The 16,586-nt window shown below is 38.4% G+C and overlaps 1 protein-coding gene across 2 annotated transcripts; it reads right to left on the bottom strand.

Moving 5' to 3' along the window:
• Positions 1-607: 607 nt before the first annotated feature.
• LOC122553423 (alpha-1-antitrypsin-like) lies at positions 608-11,156 on the bottom strand. Of its 2 annotated transcripts, none has more exons than XM_043697167.2 (5): positions 11,139-11,156; positions 10,255-10,895; positions 5,315-5,585; positions 3,435-3,582; positions 608-1,082 (listed from the first exon to the last, which is right to left on the bottom strand). In XM_043697167.2, the coding sequence occupies exons 2-5, from the start codon at positions 10,886-10,888 to the stop codon at positions 894-896; spliced, it is 1,242 nt and encodes a 413-aa protein (XP_043553102.2). In that variant the 5' UTR covers positions 10,889-10,895; positions 11,139-11,156; the 3' UTR covers positions 608-893. The 2 variants fall into 2 exon arrangements, with proteins under 2 accessions (XP_043553102.2, XP_043553103.1); XM_043697168.2 differs by lacking the exon at positions 11,139-11,156 and adding an exon at positions 11,110-11,128.
• Between the last annotated feature and the right edge of the window lie 5,430 nt (positions 11,157-16,586).

Here is a 16,586-nt window from a genome sequence, read left to right as displayed (position 1 = left end):
TTTTTAGTATCTGATTTTCAAAGTTTATTTACTACTTCATGATACCATCGTGAGCAGTGCTCCTTGGTATAAATTAATGTCTTCATTTATCATTAATTGTTATCATTAATTTGTTGACATATGTAAAAAAAACCGAAAGAGTAATATTGTGTTCAATTTGAAGGTACCAGCTGTTGTTGAATCATGTAAGGAAATAAATCCAGGAATACCTTGTTCATGCCATGACTGTTGTGAATTTTGACTGTCATTCCATTTTTTTACAATAAGTACAAATTTACCAATTGATTTTTCTCTGCATGTGTTACCTTGTTCAAAGAACAACATTTCTTTATCTGCTTATGAATACACACTGAGTGACATGGCCATTTCTGTGCTCTCTAACCTGTCTGTTTTTGGTGATTACTCACTTCAATGGGGGCATATGTTAGTGAATGATTAAAGACATGGAAATTCATTGCGTGAAAAGGCATTATTATGTTGCATAGATTGGAAATAATTGAAATTGTGATTAGTTCTTTGGTCCTTCTATTCATCAACAAACAATAATTACCAAACACTTGTTTATGAAAACAATAAATTAAAACAAACCGCAAATACTACCACAAAGTTCAGATGCATTTTCTGTTTTAATGTAAGTTATTCATATACATACTAGTGAATTACTCAAAGCATGACAAACATTTGAAATAAATTTGAAACATTCATTATTATTGATGAGACCTTTGTTTGCCTTCATAAAAAGCTTGGTACATTACTTTATGGTAAAGCACATTTACTAAATTACTTAAGGTTGCTCTCAAACAATTGGATGTTAAACGTTGTTGGACATAACGTCATTGCTTTCCATTTATCAATGATACAATTCTTGGAAATGTGTGGAGTTTTTGCCTGCATCACGCAGTGGGATTCATTACCCTTCCTGCAAACAGGACAGACTTAACATTGTGGTCAGCAATTAATAGGAAGAAAGGCCTGTTAAATACATACTCAGAAGGAACAGAGAATGGTATCATTTCAATTCCTGTAACAGCTGTAGCTTTTGTTCCTGTTTCATCAATATCCAGCACTGCCTCATGGGTCACCTGCAATAACAAGGAAACCACATCAGGTTAATAGAAACACCATTTGACATAGTCCGTATAGTTCAGCAACTCAAACATCCAGAGGATTGAATACATGGATATAATCTCAGGTTTTCTTTGACTAAGTGTCAGTTTTGTCATGCTTCAAGTTGGGTTTACCTCTGCAACATGTCTCATCATATCGTACCAACCTTACCTCATTAATTACCTACAAGGTAGCCTGGTTCTGTTCCCATTCTCTTACTCACTGTACCCTGATCAATCTGCCACTGTCAGGATGTCCTGGAAATGGACCTCACCCCAACTGCTGGTGCCATTTTTAAAAGTCCATTGTGGAACTGGAGTAGCATTGTCAGTCTGGAGATGGTCAGAAGTCACACAACATCAGGTTATAGTCCAATAGGTTTATGTGAAATCACAAGCTTTTGGAGTGCAGTTCCTTCATACTTCACCTAACAAAAGAGCAATGCTTTGAAAGCTTGAGATTTCAAATAAACCTGTTGGACTATAACCTGGTCTTGTGTGACCTTTGACTTTGTTCACCCCAGTCCGGCACCTCTACATTAAGTCTGGAGCTGCCCCAGTGCATGTCTTGATGTTTGTCTGAGACATAGCAGAGAAGAGAAAATTGACATCTTGCATCACGGGCATTGACCTGAAGATGCTGGTGGACAGGGTGGTGTGGAGGTGGGATGTCCACTAGCCTCCAGGACTCCCAGTAGATGCCCATAATATGGACCATGCCAGCCAGCTGGATCAGTGCAGTTGCAGCCATCTGGAGGAGTGCACAGCCACCTAGGAAGAGGATCAATGTCCTTCTCCATTTGGCCAGTACAGATCTTCTCCAATAGTTCACCCTTTCCATCTTTTTGCTACTACAGCCCCCTCTGCACCAAGCCTCGTCTTCCCTCACTCATTGTCACCCACCCTACCATCAGTAACCCTGTGTGCCCACTGTGCTGCCTACTCACTTGCTCTGGACACCTTCTGACCCACACCAAAAGAAACAGCTGTGTTACCCACTTTCATCCCTTAGTGCCCATCTCTTTCACATTCTAGGACAAAAACAGGTCAAGATAGGGCAGAAAGAGTGAAGATGTGTGGTGTGCTCTCTGACATTTGTCTGCTCAATCCTTATGTGGAGAGAGTCAGACTCTAACCACCCCGAGAGCTTGACTGACTGTGACATGCCCCTGGACTGGTATCAGAGACTACCAGAGTTACTGGTAGTCCTGGGTGACAGCTCGCTTCCTTGATGACCGGGGTCTGCTGACAACCATAACAAGTTTCCTGGTTTTGTACCTGTACTAAATGACATAGCAATATGGCAGGACTGTGAGGATCAGGTGCAAGGTACCAAAAGGCAAAGCAAAGTAGGGATGTTGTGAACATCCAAGTGGGTTCAAAGTGAGTAAGTGCTATGACAGCAAGCAAACAGGCCAGAAATGCATTGTGGTCCACTTCATAAACTGGGTGCATGACTCTGATGCATCATGACAAAGCTGGTTGCTGCTGTGCCCTGAGTGCTGCCATGGTGCAGAAATATCCAGTAAGTGAATCAGAGATGTGCCATATGGGTCCTCAGAGGCTTACACATGTTAGCTGCCAATGTTTGTGGATGTTGACTGAATGTGGCCAGTACGAATGGAAGAAGATCTGAGCTATTTGTGCCCTATGTCAAGCATGGAGGATCTTTACAGCAAGCATTGAGCTGAAGTCATAAGGTACCAGCTCCAACTTCCATGTTGAGAATGCTCATCCTCTAGTTTGCTCATGACAGGTGTTAAGACGGCAAACTGCATATTAAAACACCATTCTTTTGGGAATCTATTATAAATCCTAGGTTCTCATTTGATTAGTGGTCATAATAAAACTGAATGGCTCTTAATTAAAAAATCAGATGGTTATTATTTGATTCATCATAGATTTCAGAGCATTGTCAAGATATGTGACGATTGATCATGTGTGCACTGGTCATATTGCAACTGGTTCTGTTTGACCACAAGTTGTCCCTGGTTTTGTGTCAAGGCTTGCACAGACTAGCAACATGAAACTTAGATGTTTCTCAGTATCAGGTGGAGTCAATCTACTTAGAATTAAAGAATTAACGAAATACGGGTCATCAGGCTCACAGCAGAGAACAATTTTTCTTGTAATTGTACTCCAGAAATATGATGGATTGAAAAGAAACCTCACAAATAAACCTGAAAGCATTTTTTGTCCTTTCCAATGATAATCATTCATCTGTTCTATGTACTTTCAATACCTCAATCATTCTAATAATATGGCCAGTGTTTCCAATATCATTTGTTAGACTGCAATAAACAAATAGTTGGTTTATCAATGCTTTACCTCAGATACTTTTAGAGGGGCAGTTTCAGACATTCCAGAAAGGTTTGAATTATCTGTGAATACATCCACAATACCCATAGACATCAGCAGATCTTTGAGCTGGTAGGATTCCTTCAACAATAACTTTGGAAGGTGCAGAGTTGCAGACCTACGACAAACACACAGAGAGATATTGTTGACTCATTAATTTCTTACTTAAAATTAAATTTGTCATTGTAATTTTAGTTTTGTCAACGCATGAATAGAAAACAATAATTTAAGTTAAAATGGTGTTAAGTTTGGCCACATATATACATGTTATATATGTACATGATCTCTGTATAAATTAACAAGAGAACTGAAATTGTGCATAGAAACTTTAAGATGATCAATAGATTTGAGTCAGTCTTGGCTATTGTAATTGGTTTCTGATTCTTTTCCTTAGATTACTTTGATATACTGAAGAAACCATGCTTTATAGGAATCAGTGAGACTTATTCCAGAAAGACATGAGCTGCTAATGTTTTACACAGAGAGTGGTTTGCATGTGCAATTGATGGATGTGTGTGTAATTACAACATTTAAAGGACATTTGGATAAGTACATGAACAGGAAAGGTTTGAAGGGATATGGGCCAGGAGCAGGCAGATAGGACTGGTTTAGTTTGGGATTATGTTCGACATGGACTGGTTGGACTGTTTCTGTGCTGTATGACTCTAGGAGGCATATTCAAATCACAAATATTAGGATTTGGAACAAATGAGAAAATGAGATGCACTTTGGAGAGTCTCTAGAAATTGCTATGATATTAATGTCAGAACAAGAGACAGATTCACAGTGTAGACAAGAAAAACGTTGTTTGTTTTGAGGAAAATAATAACATGCTTTTAAAGGATTTGTCAGCAATCACTTGCTAATGAATATTTTTGTCCATCACTTGCTAACAAGTACTATTGTCTCCTAGGAAATCCTGTATCACTGGTCATGGGTTTTGTCAAAGGAATTAAGTCCTTTAAGAATACACTAATTCCCAAGAAATAGGGGTCACTGGCAAGGCCAATGTTTATTCCTGTTTTTTTGTCTATTCCCTGATGGCTTTGAGAATGTGCTCTTCTTGAACTCCTCATTGCTATTTATGTGGCAAAAATGCTCTCAGAATGCTTTTAGGTACAGAATTATATTATTTTGACCAGCAACAATTAAAGAACCACTGTGTACATCCAAGTTAGGGTGGTGTGCAGCATGGAGAAGATGCTGTTCCTCTGCATTTACTGCCCTTGTTTTTCTTTGGGATGCAGTTAGTGAGTTTGGAATCATCATCCAATGAAAGTTTAGCAAGTTGCTGCTGCACATGCTACAGAAGGTATACGCTGAAGCCAAGCTTTAGGCTAGTGGAAAGAGGTGACAAGGAACACTAGGGCAATGAAATCTAAAGGGAGCTGATAACAGGGGCTGCATAGTGGCTCAGTGGTTAGCACTGCTCCCTCACAGTGCCAGGAACACGGGTTCGATTCCAGCCTCTGCCTGTGTGGAGTTTGCACATTCTCCCTGTAACTGCATGGGTTTCCTCTGGGTGCTCTGGTATCCTCCCACAATCCAAAGATGTGTAGGTTGCGTGAATTGGCTATGCTAAATTGCCCATAGTATTCAGGGATATGTATGTTCGGTGCATTAGTCAGGGGTAAATATAGGGTAAGGGGACGTATCTGGGTGGGTTACTCCTCGGAGGGTTGGTGTGGACTTGTTGGGCTGAAAAGTGTGTTTCCATACTATACGGATTCTATGACAACTAGATGTGTTGTAAGATTAGATTTTTTTTTACATTTTTAAAAGAAAATAAATAATAAACACCACTATATTGTCAGACAAAAATGAATATAACTTGATTTCACTGAACGTACCTAAACGGTAATGAGAAAAAAAAGTTTTGAAAATGGCTAATGGTCAGATTTTGTTCGACTTCTGCCAATTTTCCTGGGGCTGGTAGAATCAGCACCAAGGATGCATTTCCATGATATGGAATGCTAACCACATAACTGGAAATTTGCTGATCATAACCAGAGTAATACATCCCCAGCCTCTTCATCATTTGAACTCTCACTGTTGTTGTGTTATCTACGTGGAAGTCGGCTTCATACGTTGCTGTGGGATCAAAAGGTTTCATCCAACTACCTACAGGAAACAGATAGAGATCATGAGACTGTGAATCCATCTGAACATACACCACATAATTTCATCAATATTGATAAAAGATGTTTACTCTCCATTGTATAAAAATCAATACAAGTTTAATGCATTCATATTAACTTAACTGTCACAATCATTTTGGGAGCCTTAGATTCTAATGAGTTACATATCATTTTGTCAACTCGAAAAATGCCCCTTATATTTTCTTCAAAATATTCTCAACTTTTTAAATTGATAAAACCTAGGAAAATAGCAGCGGGGGTTTGAGGGATGGTTAACTCAGTCAGCAATGAGGAGATAGCATTAAGTAACATAGTTGAAAGGTCATTAATAAAGTATCTTGGATATTAATCAGCTAACAGCAGGTGATAGTGCAGTCGTGCAGTCACTGAAGTAGAAATTCTAAAACTGGAAAGTAGAAAAGCTGGGATCTGGGTTCAAATCCCCACCAGGGAATTTGAATTCAATAAAAATCTGGCCTTGGAAACCTAATGATGGTGATGAAACCACTTTTGATTGTCATAAAATGCATCTGGTTCACTAATGTCCTTTAGGGAAGGAAATCTGCTACCATTAAATGGCTTACATGTGGTTGACACTTAACTGCTCTCTGAAATTGCCAGGAAGCCATTCAATTGCATAAGAAAGCCTAAACAAAAGATATGAAACCAGACAGAGCACCTGACATGGATATGGGCAAACACAGCCCTGTTGAATCTGCAAAACCCTCCTTACTAATGTCTGCAGGCTAGTGCCATAACTGGGAGAGCTGTCTCACAGACTGGTTAAGCAACAGCTTGACATAGTCATACTCATGGAGTCCTACCTTATACACAGCATTCCAGACAACACCATCTAGGAGAGTGGTATTCAGTCAGGAGGGAGGTACATTGGGAGTTGTCAATATTAATTCCTGATCTTATGACGATTCATCACATCAAGTAACACATAAGCAAAGACTACATGCATACAAACAGCATAAGCAGCAGGTGATGAACAGAACCAAGCAATTTCATAACTGATGGACCAGACCAAAAACCTGCAGTCTTACCACATCCAGTCACGGCAGACAATGAAACAGCCCGCTCTAACAGCACTGTCGATTTATCTAAACCAGTTGGACACTAGTAGTTCAGGAAGGGGCAATTAGGAATGGGTAACAAATGTTGATTTTGTTAGCAATATCTACATTTCATGAATACATTTTAAAAAGTACATCCATCAGTTGGTAAAAACAATCCTAATCTTCAGGTCACCAGTCATTTTATCCCAGTACCTTATTATTCCTTCTAATCTCATTGTCCTTGAACTGTTACCATGCAGTAATGCTGACACTACTTTGAGCAACAGCACCTCAGCTTTCAACCAAACATTTTACAGTCTTCTGCACTCAACACTGAATTCAACACTTTCAGGCCTAACTTCTGCCCCAATGCTATATCTTATATCATTTAAACGCTTTCTTGTTTCTCTCTTATGTTACTTTTCTTTCAGTTAACAGCCATTAAGCATCCTACAACTCCCACTTCCTCTCGACAAACCTTTTGTTTATTCACTTGTCCCATTACCACCCCCTTCTGCCTTGCACCATGAAGCCTTTTGTCATTTATTCTCTCCTGTCCTCCACTCTCTTACAGATTCCCCCTTTATTGTCCCAAATTTCTCCCACTTGTTCTAACTTTTCCTATGGAGCATTAATTTGGTTTCTCTGTCATAGATGTGACAAGACCTGCTGAGTAATTCCTGTACTGCCGGATTTATCAAAGCATCAGTTATTCAGATTAAACTAAATGTAGTCGTGAAGCCCACAAAAATGTATAAATAAAACAAATAGAAGCAATAATTGGTTCAATGGGTTTGAACATCAGTGACACCTGGGCTTGAACCCAGCTGAAGTTGTTCAGATGATGGGTTGTCTCACTTTTTTGCTGGAAGAGAAATTAAGTGCTGGTGAGAGATATCAACATGTCTCAAAATTGGGACCTTAAAAGAATGGCAATTTCACTCCAAAAAGCTAACAGTTTGGTATGTTGTGAAACTTGAAAGGTTTCAGAAAAGATTTACAAGGATGTTGCCAGGGTTAGAGGATTTGAGCAATAGGCAGAGGCTGAAAAGGCTGGGGCTGTTTTCCCTGGAGCGTCGGAGGCTGAGGGGTGACCTGATAGAGGTTTATAAAATCATGAGGGGCATGGATAGGATAAATAGACAAAGTCTTTTCCCTGGGGTCGGGGAGTCCAGAACAAGAGGGCATAGGTTTAGGGTGAAAGGGGCAAGATATAAAAAAGATCTAACAGGCAACTGTTTCATGCAGAGGGTGGTACGTGTATGGAATGAGCTGCCAGAGGAAGTGGTGGAGGCTGGTACAATTGCAACATTTAAGAGGCATTTGGATGGGTTTATGAACAGGAAGGGTTTGGAGGGATATGGACCGGATGCTGGCAGGTGGGACTAGATTGGGTTGGGATATCTGGTCGGCATGGACATGTTGGACCGAAGGGTCTGTATCCATGCTGTACATCTCTATGACTCTCTGACTCTATGCATATTATCTCTTCTTGCATTTGTGATGAAGCTAACTTCAGATTGCTTCAGGAAGGCACTTCTTGCACAAAGCAAATTCCAATGTTGGCCCATTAGTCAGTTCCAGTGAACTTGCATCTTTTCACCAATATTTCAAAATGAACTGTTCCCAAAACAACATTCTCTGCCATTTTTGGGTGAAGCTGTTATTAAGTTGCACTGAGTGATGGGCAGATTTGTGTGTAGACCTGCACCTTCCAAGAATGAAATCAAATAATTTGACTCTGGATCTTTATATCCAAGGAACAGATGAAACTTTCATCACCACTTCTGATAATCAATGTGAAAACAGGCACAAAGGGTGAAACTTCATTTCATTTGAAACATTTTCTTCAATTTATCACATTACAGGCCGCTCATCTCCTAAGGTAGAGTTAAAGCAATAATAATCTTTCAGCATAGATTAACAACATTGAAGAAGAAGGCCATTTGAACCATCACGTTCATGCTGGCTCTCCAGTTCACATACTGCCATTTCCTCAACCTATCTCTATATGCCTGTTCACTCCTCCTCTTCAGTTATTATTATAGTAGCATCTAGAGAATTATATCAAAATCAAAACCCTGGAACTCTGTTCCTAATGATAGAGGATGCCAACAGCATTCCAAAAATATTGAATAATCAAGGCAAAAAGTGTGTGAAGAAAAATATTGAATAACTCAGAGAGAAAGTACAAGTGATACTACTGGGGTTAAAGGCTAATAAGTCCCCTGACCTGATCGGTTGTATCATAGAACATTAAAAGAAGTAACAGAGAGGGTGCATGCATTGATCATAATTTCCCAAGAATCTTTAATTCTGGGAAGTCCCAGAAGATTGGAAAGCTGTTAATGTAACACTCTTATTTAAAAAGGGATGTAGACAAAAAAAAACACAGGCAACTGTAGGCCAGTAAGCATAACATCTGTCTTTGGGAAAATGTTAGAGGCTATTTTGAAGGATGCAATAACAAAATATTTAGAGATGCAAAATATAATCAAGCAGAGTCAGTCTTGTTTCATGCAGGAGAAAACAACCTGACAAATGTGTCAGAATTCTTTGAGTAGGTAACAACTGGGATAGATAAAGGGAATCAGCAAATGCAATATGTTTAGATTTCAAAAATATGTTTGCAAAGTTGCAGTGCATAAAGCTAAGTAATAAGCTAAGCGCCTTTGAGGCCGAGGGTTGTGTGCATGTTTACAGAACTAGCTATCTAATAAAAGACTGAATTTGGATAAGGGGAAGGGGATTGAACCTGTAATTGGTGGAATGCCACACAAGTCAAATCTAGCTGTAATAGTTGAACAAATTCTCGATATTCTGTTCATATTACCCTTATTTCGGGCATCATGATGTGTCTCTCACTCTGCCACAATATTTCCATCATGCGTTGATATCAAAATATAATGCACATTCATACTTATGATTAATTTATTGACTTCGGTTCTCACCTTATTGCTCTCTGTACTCTCCATCCCCTAGGTTACCTGGCCTCCATATTCTGCTAGATTGTGGTCCTAGATTGATTCCTCCCCTAATGTGGGGGAACTACCCTATAATCAATCACTTTCTAAAAACAAAAGATTAGCTGGCCATCTCTGTTATTCATAGTGTCTCTCCACTTGCAAACTGGATAGGTAGTCGGATAAAAAAACAGCAGCACAAGAGGTAGAAACAGTGGATGGGAAATCATGGAGAGGAGCAGAACATAAGTGAAGGAGATCAATCAGAAAGTAGAAAAAAAGTGTTATTCAACTTATGCAATAAAGAGATTTGCTGATAGGAAGCAAGATTTTCATCCTGCAATCAAGCAACCCGACTGATGAAAACAAAATTAATTTGCTATGGATCAGTCTCTTAGATGTTTAGATGAAATAAGTAAATTGCTTTGCCAATTAATGTCTCACAGCACCTTAATGTGTTTTAACTTTCCTATATATTGCCAATCATCAAATTACTGCACTCCAACATGAATTTTCTGAAGCAAAATAAGTAATTCAGAAATTTTCCTACTCAAGATATGGTTGCTGCATACCTCTTTTATGGTCCAAATGCTTGAAGGCAGATGTATAATTTTTAAAAATGTTTTACCTTTGAACAAGACATAATTGAGAAGCATCATCACAGTTGATCGATCAAGGGTTTTAACAAAATCTTGAATTTCACCAGATGTTTTCTTGTTTATGTATGCATTGATCTGTCCTTTTGCATTCTCTGGTTCTTTGAAATTAACATCCATTACCTCTGCCTTATAAAACTGCTTTGCATCCTCAAGGAATTTCTGTTTAACAACAAATTCCTGCTGGATGTGCAAAGAATTGCCCATTGTTAAATTCAGTTCACTATTTTCTCTGGTTAGCTTTTGCAGAAGGTATTTGTATGCTTCATGCACTTCTGCTGCATCATTTTGGGACATATCACTGTACCCAAGAACACGTAGAAGCTGGTTGACTGTGTTATCTCTTGCACCCAAGGAAAGCATGCTAAGTGCTGCAGAGACACTAACTGGAGAGAAGAAAATATTCTTGGCAGCTGAGCGTGGCTGTGAAGCAATCTGTCTGTAGAGACGTAAGGCAAAATCTAAATTTGCAGCTGAAAGTCTGAGGATAGATAATTGTATAACTGGATTGTTTTCCTTTGGTATGGCAGATTTTTCAGTGAGACTGACCACTCCACTGCCAAACACAGTGAGTAGGAGCAAAGCAACTGGGATCAGCTTTTCCATCTTGAGCCTGCAAAACAAAGAACCAATTTGTATTGTAATGCTTTCAGATTATTCAAATCCTGAACAACCCTCATCTGACTCAGATTCTGTACTAGTTTAGTAATGCTTACTTAGTGCATCCTGCAAGCTGAGATCGACAGAGATTTGAATACTGCCAATTTAACTTCTAAAATAAATAAATTTACTGTTAACATCTTATTAAACAACTTTCAGAGTCCTACCTAAAGTGAAGCAGGCTGTTCGTACTCACCTTTCTCCTTGCTCATACATGGTCCTTTGTGTTAAATGTCAATTTATACTGCAGCAAATGCAAACAGCTCAGTTACAAATTAATCAGTAAACTGACCTTCAGTTTGGCAGATATCATTGCTTTACGATTATTTGCATTATAAATACATTTCTTACAACTTTGCAGCTAAAAAAACACCCAAAAAAACATTTTTTAACTTTAATTTCATGCATTACATTTTGCATAGAAGCAGCTTGTTCCTATTTATTTCCTTCTTTGTTATGCATTGACTTCCCCAGGCCATGATGTTTTGAAGAAATTGCAAATCACATTGATAGATAATGTTAAAGTTCTATTGTTAACTTACCTTTTTTTAAATCAGAAGTCTATAGTTGTTAATTAACATGCAGCCTTATCATTGCAATTTATTTTAAATGCATACACAACTCCAAAGTTGATCTTTTTTGAATTTTGAACATGGAGCTTAAAATAAACAGACTTTCATGTAAACAAAATCTCATTGTTATTTAATGAAGGAATATTACATTTACCATAATTAGATGTACTTAAATAGAGCCATAGAGATGTACAAAATGGAAACACAGCCTACGGTCCAACTTGTCCATGCCGACCAAACCTAACAAACCTGCTGATCCTAACCTAATCTAGTCCCATTTGCTAGCACTTGGCCCATATCCCTCTAAACCCTTCCTATTCATATACAGTACCCTTCCAGATGACTTTTAAATGTTGTAATTATACCAGCCTCCACCACTTCCTCTGGCAGCTCATTCCATACATGCACCACCATCTGCGTGAAAATCTCATAATTAAACATTTAAAGTTGCAAGCCAGGGAATAGAATGAGCTGTTAGAGGAAGTGGTGGAGATTTGTACAATTACAACATTTAAAGGGCATCTGGATGGGTACATGAATAGGAAAGATTTAGAGGCGATATGGGCCAAATGTTGGTAAACAGGACTAGATTAACTTAGGATATCTGGTCAGCATGGACATATTGAACCGAAGGGTCTGTTACCATGCTGTGAAGCTCTATGACTCTATAATAAGCTTGCCCACAATTTTGGAATTGTTAAACAAGGCAATGAAAATGTTTGAAAGTTTAAAAGAAGAAATACTTGCATTTATATAATGCCTTTCATGTTCTAAAAATGTCCTAAAATGTTTTACAGACAGTGAATTACATTAGAATGTAGTCAGTCATAGAGTTGTAGAAGAAGGCTCTTCAACTCATTGAGTTTACACTGGTCACTTATTTTTCCAGCACTCGACCTATAGCCTTGTATGCCTTGGCATTACAAGCGCACATCTAAATACTTCTGAAATTTTATAAGGTTTTCTGCCTCCTCCACCCTTACAGGCCATGAGTTCCAGATTCCCACTACCCTCTGAGTGAAAAGAAAGTTCTCAAATCCCCTCTAAACATCTTGCATATTACCTTAAATCAAGGCCTCTCAGTAATTGATCTGTCCACCTTGTCTCTGCCTCTCATAATTTTATACACTTGAATTGCATTCCCCTCAATCTCTTCTGCTCCAAGGAACCCCAGTCTATCCAATCTTTCTTCATAACTAAACATCTCCACCCCAAGCAACAACCTGGTATATCTCCTCTGTATCCTCTCCAATGCAATGGCAATCCTCCTATAATGTGTGTTTCACAAATGCTCACAGTACTCTAGCTGTGGCCTAACCAATACTTTATACAATTCCAGCATCACCTCTCTGCCCTTGACAACTCTATGCCATGCCTAATAAAGGCATATCCTTAATGCCTTTCTTACCACTTTTGTTTACACCCCCTGTACTGTCTGAAGGGTCTGGTGGACATGCACACTAAGGTCTTTCTGATCCTTAGTGGTGCCTAGGATCCTACTGTCCATCATGTAGTCCTTTGCCTTGTTTGTTCTAGTTCTTTTAAACATTGTTGGGTGGCACGGTGGTCTCATGGGATGCTCCCCAGAGCTTTGGTGTGGACTCGATGGGCCAAATAGCCTGCTTCTACATTTTAGATTTTTATGATTTTAAAACTTGTAAATTCTCTTAAGAAAATGTTTGTGTATAACCTTCCTGGGATCATGGAGGATTCATTTTTTTGATTCTTCCTGGAAGGTTTCTCACCATTTGAACAAAATGGAGGGTTTCTGCCCTTTCCTTTTCTTCTTGGGGTGACTTGCACCTTGTCCCTCTGACAAAATCCGTGGTCACACTCTTCTCATGATTAAAATATGTTCTGATCTTTAAATCTTTTTTCCCAACTTTGTCATCTTAAATCTTCTTCTTCAGTAGATATATGATGCTTAAATTTGTTTCCATTGTTCCCAACATTGCCATAAATTAAATTAATGGCCCTATTTAAACTTTTCAGCTGATCTATTTGCAGCTCCAGCAGTATGTCAGTTATACTGGTAAGTGCTCCTATTTTAATTTAGTAGCCTCATAGCCTGGGTTTTGTATTGTCCAAGTACGTGTTTCTACATTTTCCTGTTAAAGATTGAACTTACTGCTGGAGTGCCGACTGACCATTTGCGGTTCTATCGAATCTGGACTCAAGTATCCATGAACACCAACTAGCCACAAAACGACACGACCAGCTATCCTTAGTAGCCACACACATAGATGACAAGCAACATGAGTTCGACTGGGACAACACTACTATTATAGAACAAGCCAAACAGAGAACAGCCAGGGAATTCCTAGAGGCATGGCACTTATCCACAGATTCTATCAACAAACACATCGACCTGGACCCAATATACTGGCCACTGCAGCAGACAGCTGGAACTGACAACCGGAAGTGACAGAGACAAACCACTATAAATGCCGGAGGAAACAACACAGAAGCACTTCACAGGAGGCTCCCAAGCACTGAGGATGTCACCTAGACAGGGGACGAAACGTCTGCAACACAAATTTCCAGCTCGGCGAACAGAACCACAACAACGAGCACCCGAGCTACAAATCTTCTCACAAACTTTTATCAAATCTAATTCTTTATACCCAAGTGTTTTAGCCTACATTAGTTTCTCTGCACTTTATGCCAGGTCTGCCTGCCTTTGCACATCGGAGTTCAGCTACTCAGCTGTATCAGCACATAGGTCTATACTGAGACATGCTGAGATAGTGGTGAATTAGCCAATGCAGCGGTCAATTTATGCAAAGCAAGTTTGCACTAAAAACAATACAAAAATATCGAGATAATCTGTTTTTGAGAAGCTACGTAGGCCAAAGCACTGGGTATAATATTCCCTTACTCATTTTTGAAACAGTGGCATGGGATCTATCATGTGGCAGACATGACCTCAATTTACTTTCTTAACATAGAGTTGACAACTCCAATAGTGAAGTGTTCCTTCAGTACTGAGGGGGGTATCAGTCTTGTGTGCTCAGGTCCTGGGGTGGAGTAAAATCTAAAACCTCTGCTGTAAACATGTTTCAATCTATGTCCTCAGATAACAGTGATAATTTATAACTTCCTACCCAGGACAAAATTCTGAGACAGCCACAAGTAAATTGATCAGCAACAATTTCAATAAAAGAACTAGAATTAAAGCTGTGAAAATCGGTTGATTCAACATTTGGGAGCATCACCTCACTGGAACTAAATTGAAGTGTAAAAGTCTATGTCTCAGTTAATCAAGTTTATCCAAAGGGTATCATTGGCTTTGAAATAACTCCATGTAGGCTGGTATCCTGTCACCAAGTCACTATTTATTTGCTTGAACATAGTACATAACACTGACCCAGCTAGCTCACGGCTGGCTCCGAGAGTGAGCAGAACTTCTGTTTGTATCTGACTGCTAGGGCTCCCTCTGTTGGACCAGATTCACAGCCCCAATCAGGGAACTCATACTCTATGAGGTCCACCTGGCTGACCTCATTCTAACTACTACAGGTTTAATTTAAAATTTGAAACATAATCAACTTTTAAGACAGGATGGCTGAAATTTTAATTTCTTTTTGGATGAAAACCCAAACTTTGGAATCATGGTGGGCCAATAGGAAATCCTATTGGTCTGAAAGAGCAGTAACCTCACCATTAGAGGTAGGACCTGACAATGTAGAGGTGGAGCAAAAGGATACCTCAAGTCAGTGAAATAGGATCGGGTCTTAGAAGAGAGGAGCACAATTCTCCACCACTTCATTGACATTGAAAATGGATTGTCAATTCCTAGCGATTGATGACTTTAATTGGATTTATCATTGGATGTCGAGTGTTCAGTGTGTACAAATACAATTAATTGACTAAAGTTATACATTCCATCTGTTCTTTAGATCATAGTTCCTTTTTAACAATTGTTATAAATTTCACTCTTATGCAAGTAGTCATGAATTTTAAAAGAGTACAATCAATACTATGGAACACTGCAGCATAGCTTCACAAGGTTTGTTAGTGACATTATTGGAACTTTAATCCCAACAAAAAATTAAAGCTTGTGCTTTGATGAAAATTGGTGTACATACCAAAATAAAACACAAAATAATTGTTCATGCTCAATGTACTTCATTTGTAATTGGCAGAGACAACTTTACATTTGAAATTAAATGGACTATCTTTTGGTGGAATAGCCTGCTTCATTTTTTAATCCTCTTTTGCATTTGCTGGATTCTTATTACTGGTAAAAATTAACACTTCTCCAAAGTTAAGACTGTCCCATATTGTCAATTCCCAAACTTTAAATACAAGTTTGATTTGACAAATAAAGATTAAAAAAAACACTAAAATATGCAAGATGCAAGAAGTTAACTTGGCTAAAATCAGTTTTAACATTTATCTAGTTAAGTGCCGAGTCAGCAGTAAAATCTACTGCACATTATTTCACAATGTAATAATTGACTATTGACCTCAAGATTTCAAGATGACTGAAAAGAATGTGTTGTTTCTGTTAAAAAGAAATTAACCGTCACTTTAAATTCTCTTCTGCATACTGTTTTTTTTCCATCATATCTCAGGAAAAAAATTAGAACTTTTCTTTGATAACAATTGAATTTGTTTTCTCTGTGTTAAAAACTCAACATGTAACTTGGACAATGGGAGTTAATCAAAGTAAATTAGACCGTTAAAGAAGAGAGCAAGACAATATTTGAAATATATCATTAACTTGAGATAAATGCTTTAAAAATATGGCACTCCATAATTACCCACAGTTTAATGAATTCAATTTATTTTGAATACTTATTGATCAATGTTTAATTTGTTAATTGGTCTTATAGTCAGAACATCACTATAATGTTTGGCATAAATGTGTTATGAAATGTGCTTTAATCAGTCATCAAACAAATGTGTACTAATGTTTTTTTTACTTTGAGAGTTATATCTGCCTCAAGTTGTTGAACTTAATAATGAGTTGATTTTCCCATGATGGAAAATAGACAGGGTCTGCATTACCAACAGCTCAGTGTGACCCTGCTCTGAATTCTTTGCATTTGCCTGAGTCAGGTTACTGA

Source organism: Chiloscyllium plagiosum, unplaced genomic scaffold, assembly GCF_037043375.1.
Source record: "Chiloscyllium plagiosum isolate Xiang-an unplaced genomic scaffold, Cpla_swu_hap1 HiC_scaffold_8, whole genome shotgun sequence".
NCBI classification, from domain to species: Eukaryota; Metazoa; Chordata; class Chondrichthyes; order Orectolobiformes; family Hemiscylliidae; genus Chiloscyllium; species Chiloscyllium plagiosum.
This window is presented reverse-complemented; position numbering and strand designations above follow the sequence as displayed.

Coding starts and splice junctions, on each gene's coding strand:
- LOC122553423 (XM_043697167.2), bottom strand. CDS start 10,888: ATGGAAAAGCTGATCCCAGTTGCTTTGCTCCTACTCACTGTGTTTGGC. Junction 3,583..5,314: donor TTTTTCTCATTACCGTTTAG/GTACGTTCAGTG, acceptor TGTTTGTCGTAG/GTCTGCAACTCTGCACCTTC. Junction 1,083..3,434: donor CCCCTCTAAAAGTATCTGAG/GTAAAGCATTGA, acceptor TTGTTATTGCAG/GTGACCCATGAGGCAGTGCT.